This window comes from Nuphar pumila, chromosome 8 (assembly GCF_984573655.1).
Source record: "Nuphar pumila chromosome 8, dmNupPumi1.hap1.1, whole genome shotgun sequence".
NCBI lineage: Eukaryota > Viridiplantae > Streptophyta > Magnoliopsida > Nymphaeales > Nymphaeaceae > Nuphar > Nuphar pumila.
The window spans coordinates 6469758-6475757 of record NC_143256.1 but is presented as its reverse complement, the minus strand read 5'-3'; the positions used below and the strand labels follow the sequence as shown (position 1 = coordinate 6475757).

General features: G+C 38.9%; 1 protein-coding gene across 2 annotated transcripts in view; it reads left to right on the top strand.

The window, feature by feature from the left end:
* The first annotated feature begins 344 nt into the window (after positions 1–344).
* Positions 345–6000, top strand: part of LOC149829518 (Glycosyl hydrolase superfamily protein) — a 39073-nt gene continuing 33417 nt past the window's right edge. The window contains exons 1-2 of one of the 2 annotated variants that reach the window (XM_090016002.1): positions 345–747; positions 1528–2567. In XM_090016002.1, the coding sequence (XP_089872128.1) occupies positions 690–747; positions 1528–2567 (1098 nt within the window). In that variant the 5' untranslated portion in view covers positions 345–689. The remainder of the gene's footprint in view (positions 748–1527; positions 2568–6000) is intronic. The other variant, XM_090016003.1, reaches the window with a different exon arrangement.

Genomic DNA, 6000 nt, shown 5'->3' with positions numbered 1-6000 from the left:
CAGTTTACATAATTTTCAAAAAACTTTAAAATATTTTAGAGTAAAGGTTTTCAGCTCGAACCAAGCCGATTGTGAGCCATGGTTAGCCAAACTCGTTTCGAACCCGGCTCGGGTGCATCCTTACCTGCGTGATGTTATGTAGCTTGTAGTTAAACCCCAAGAAAAAAGAAAGAAGGGCACATCACTCCTCCCCTCAGTGTGGATATTTATGTCGACAACTCGTCCCCAGTCGCTTTACAGCAAAAACCTAGCTCTTCCTTTTCAAAGGAGTGAACGGAGAATAAAAATTAAACACAAACAGTAACAATGAACAATATATAAAAAGGCAAGTGCTGAGAAGCAGCAGTGTGAGGTTGGTCTTTCCGGGAAGGGATGTCCAGTCCGACCACTGGAGGAAAAAGCGTTTCCCGGAAAAGGTGTTGCCGGGAATGAAGTAAAAGATTCTGGGCAGTAGCTTGCTTGTCGAGGTTTGCTTTGGGGTGTTGGAGGTTGAATATCAGGAGGGAGGGAAACGCTGGGGTGGAATCTGTCTATGGCATGGTTGAGGAAGAAGCATGGTGTGTTGGGTACGACCGCTGCTTACCAGCATCGATTGGAGTACGATTGGAATCCTCCCACTTTAAGGTTTCCGTACCCTGTGTCCACCATCCAGCATCTTGGTGCATCTTCAACTTCTTCCGCCCGACGAGATGGAGTTCCTTCTCTTTTCCTTCCTTCTCCTCCTCCCCCTTATTGATTTCTCTTTAGGTGTGTTTGGCTTTGATTGATTTGATGTAGAATCGAACTCTTCTTTTGTTGTTATTGTTGTTCTTGTTGTTGTTGTGGTGGTTGTGGTTGTGGTCCTTTCTTCTGATTAGATAACTGTGCTATTTACTTATCTATTTTTTTGTTTCAAGTTCGGAAGAGGATTTTAAATTTGTCTTTTCGATCTTCTCCTCCTCCTCCTCGTTTTGCATGTCTGGACGATGATCCATTGAATGCAAAATTAGGCTGTATTTTATTCAACTCTTGCTTTTAACTTTTCATTGGAACTGAATGGGGTGGATTTTGGAAGTGGAGTGTAAATTCGTGTTGACTTATTATTAGTATAGCTGCTGCTGCTGCTGCCTCGACCATTTTGATCTCTTATATCAATCGACGTAGCTGTTTTGTTCTGTTTCATCGAGTACCCATTTGGTTCGGAAGTACGGTTGTATTAGAAAAGGGCGTATTTTTCATTCCTTTCCCATTTTGTTTATGCCTTCTGGTGCCTTTTCGTGTGAACTTGTATTCATAGACATGGATGGATTCGAAGGTCGACTACCATTGCTGCAGATGCTTGTTATTGTCCATCTCTCGGTTGTCTAAACAAAAGTGTGTTCATGTTTCAAGATGGCATGGCCTATCTTTTCCATTTTTTCCCTATTTTGCGCGATTCCTCTTTGATAATCAACAAAAAGAAAAACATAACGGCATCACTGGTTATTGGACGAATGCATAATATGCTTGCAAGTTGATATTAACAGCTTCTCTCATTGTGTCCTACAGGTAATGTGAAGGTGAATGCATTTGCTGGAACCTATGGAATAAACTATGGTAGGATAGCTGATAACTTGCCTGCTCCTGAGAGTGTAGTAACCCTTCTGAAGGCAGCAAAGATAAAGAGCGTGAAGATCTATGATGCTAATCACGATGTTCTTAAGGCATTCAGCAAATCCGGGCTTCAAATTGTTGTGGCGCTGGGGAATGAGTATTTGAAAGAGATGAGTGTAAACGAAGACAGTGCCATGAACTGGATAAAACAGAACGTGCAGCCATTCCTGCCTGATACACATATTGTTGGAATCACAGTAGGAAATGAAGTGTTGGGTGGAAATGATCAGGAACTCGCAGAGGTTCTGCTTCCTGCCATCAAGAACGTGTATCATGCGCTTGATAGACTTCAGCTAACTGATACTATCCAGGTTTCCACACCACACTCTGAGTCGGTTTTCTCCTCATCCTTTCCTCCTTCTTCCTGCACCTTCAAAGAAGATGTTATTCAATACATGAAGCCCCTCTTGGCCTTTTTTTCAAAGACAGGGGCTCCTTTCTTCATCAATGCTTATCCTTTTCTTGCCTACAAATCTGACCCTACAAATATCGACATTGATTATGCATTATTCAAACCAAATGATGGGGTTTATGACGGAAAGACAAAGCTGCACTATGATAACATGTTTGATGCCCAGATTGATGCCGCTTATGCTGCTTTAGAAGCTGCTGGTTATGGGGGCATGGAAGTCCAGGTTTCAGAGACTGGTTGGGCTTCAAAGGGGGATTCTGATGAACCTGGTGCTACTGTTGCGAATGCAAGAACTTATAACTTCAATCTGAGGAAGCGGCTTGCCAAAAGGAAAGGTACCCCATTCAGGCCAAGGCGGGTTGTAAAGGCATACATATTTGCTCTATTTAATGAGGATTTAAAGCCTGGTCCAACCTCTGAGAGGAATTTTGGCCTGTTCAAACCTGATGGTAGCATCGCTTATGATATTGGGTTTACTGGGTTGAAGTCTTCATCTGCATCTTCATCTTTACTATCTTTAAAGGTATGTGCTTCCTTACAAGTTCAATTGTCTCAACTCTTTTCCAAGATTTGGTTGTGCCATGATTGCAGTACAATAGGTAGAAATTTCTGCTCTTTCATTATTAGGAGTTTGCTTTGTTGTTAGCTTCTTTAACAGGCAAGCTGGGGTATGGTCCCTGCTAGAATTTGAGTTCGAGATGCCTTGGCTAAGACAGTGCATCTTTTGCCAATCGAGTTATCATGTTCATTCATTTTTTTTTGGTTATTTACAATGTGCCCTGTCTGGAAACTGAGTGGTGCAGTTTCTTGGCAGCTCGTTTCCATTCTCACAGGTCTACCAAACACTTGATAGGAAAATTGAGCATGTTCTTGTGGAAATTGGATATTTTCTCATTGTGTTTCTTTGTTGCAAGTGGTTATATATCGGTAATTTTTAAATAATGGTAAATAAATCCTCCCTACCTTTTGTCAAATGACTAAAACCTAACACTGATTCCTCTTTAACATTTTGTGTGGTTATTATAAAGATTTCTGTGTCAACTGCTGGCTGCCACCAAAAGCTCCTAGAAAGCGACATATCTGTATACCCTATGCTTCATCAGATAAATCATAAACCCCTCAAGATCTCTTATGCAGAGCCCTTCTTCATTGTCCCTAAATTTCTGTAATTAAAACACATATTCAGTGCATTTGGACCTATAGTCACTGCACACTTCATATGAGTAGCAAGAACTTGCAATGATTTCAGCTGCACTATTCCGTTTCAGATGGATGCAGGAGTAGTGAAGAATGTAAACTATCGGTAGATTTAAGTTTGTAGCCATTCATTACAGTTGATACTTCCGATACTTTCAAACAGCATTAGTTGTTTTCAGCAGCTTATGGCAACCATCGATTAGAGGTTTTGTCTGGTTTCTGCTGGATTTTGACTGGTTGTTCTCCATCATTCTTGTGTATTCTGTCCAACTCAATAAGTTTCAATGCATTGTAAAAGGTGATATGTTGTAACCCTAGAGTTTTGACTTGGTACAGTGGCGACAATTTACCAAAAATAGCAGTCTCCCTCGAGAAACCTCACCTTCTTGCTGCTGACCTTGGATTGCATCCCCTATATAACCCTAAGGTTAAATCTTTCACAAATCTCTGAGCCATAACCATTCACCTTTCAGAAATCTTCCTAAATCTCTTAGGGAAGGTTGTAGTCAGTCTCCATTGGTCAATGCCCCACCAACACTATGCTGGAAATCCACCTTTGATTGCCAGAAATCATCCTATTTCTCTAGGAATCCACCATTTCATTTTAATTGGAGTGCACATTGGTGCAAAGCCGTTTTGTAAATTGTCGCAGTTAACCATGGCTAGCCTCATCCAACAATGGTTAACTGATAGAAAGTGAACCCATGTAAGCCTTTGAAATGCATGTGACAAAGCTAGGGCTGGTCTTTGGTATTATGAATGACGGAGGAGGTTGTCATTTGTTCAAAAATTTCAATTTCTTTTTCTATTGTTATGATGGTTCCAAACTAAGCTGTTGTTAGTTTGAGAAAGGGCTAGATATGTTTATAGTCTATTAATGCACGGTTTAATCTTTTAACTCAAATTGTGCATGCTTTTGGTTTGTTTATTTGTTATTAATTAATGAAAATCTGAATTGATTCCACATTTACTAGTATTGTCTATAGCTAGCCTCTAATCATAAAGGTATCTTCAGGCGTAATCTAAAACATGATGAAGTTCATGAATTTCATCGGAATGATTCTACTAGTAGAAATATTCACAAACTTGGCCACATCTCATGTGTCACCAAAACTTATCGAGCTATTCGTTTCTGGATCTGCTTTCACTCCATAAGTGGCTACACAATTTTTTCAGTGACAGCTCCGTGTTTTTTTCTTCTTCTTATATTGGAGATAAATGTGGTTTGCGGGAATTTAATATTGGAAGAACTCTCTCCCTTTGGTTTAAATTATAGCCACCCGTATAATTAAGGTAATTTCTTGGTGAGGGTGTTTCTCGGAGATATTCTCAAAAAGTGATTCTTCTTGGGAAAATCTCGGAAGCTTTAAAAAATCAAAAAAATATAGTGAATAATACAAAAGACAAGAAATAATAGGTTTTGTAGTACTTACAAAAATATAAAGAAACAATAAGAAAAACTTTTAAAATATAAAAGAAACAAAAAAAATAAAATATGTAAACAAAGATGCTTTTTGAAAATTTTGGAAAAATATCGTGATATTTTCAATTTTGCTGATATTTTGAAAATCTCAAAAAAATATTGGCTGACCTTGAAATACTGATAATATTGCAATATTTTCAAAATATTGGCAATATCATTGATACTGGTTTGTGTTAAAATGTATCTAATATATATATCTATATCTCTCTCTCTATATATATATAGATATATACTGTATATTACATCGATACCCGATAGGGGTATTTTTGTAATTTCACATAGTTGTTTTAGAAAACAACTATTTTCGTTTTTTGATAAAATGTAATTTTATTTTTTTAATTCCTTTTTTATTTCTTTTGAGGACTAAAAGGGGCTCCAACCTTAGAGTCGTTGGAGCCCCCAACGGTCACAAATGTGACCGTTGGGGGCTCCCAACGACTCTATGGGAGCCTCCTTTTGGCTCTCCTTTTGAGGCCTTTTGGCCATCCCTTTGCTCCTCTCCCTTTTGTATAAATAGGGGTGAACCCCTTGTATATTTTCGTTCTTGAGAGCTTTCTCTCTTCTCAATAAGAGGCTTTTTATATTGTTGCCTTCTTAAAGGCTTGTGTTTGTATTGTCCCTTCGTGGACTTGTGATATTGTCTCTTTTATTCATTGTTGTAAGTGCTTGTATGCACTCTTTATATTTTCGCAATATCTCATTACATGGTATCAGAGCCACTCGATTCTTGAAGGAAATGTGTGGTTCGTGTATCTCATATTTAGTGGATATCTTTTCACTTCTTGACAACATCATGGAGGCAAAGATTGACCTATCTTTCAAGCTCAATGAAAAGAATTATATGATGTGGGCATCGGCAATGAAAAATAATCTCAAAGGAAAGAAGCTTTGGGGTTTTGTCATGGGTACCGTTCCGGAACCTAAGCTTATGCTCACAAAGGACGAAGAAGGTCAAGAAAAGGCTCTTGAAGGAGATGCTCGCCTCAAGGCCATTGAAAATCATCAAAAAGAAGTGAAAGATTGGGAAAGCAATCACGCAAAAATCCTTGCGTGGTTTATGAACAATGTTGAGCTTAAGGTATGTGCTAATATAGCTAAATTTCGTAGAGCCAATGAGGCTTGGTCCTTTATGAAGGGTATGTATACCCAAAAGGATCTTGCGAGAGCATACTTCTTGCAAGAAAAGATTAGAACCACCAAGCAAGGTGATTCTAGCATTCAAGACTATTATAGTGCCCTAAACCCACTATGGGATGAATTGGCTCTTTTGGAGCCA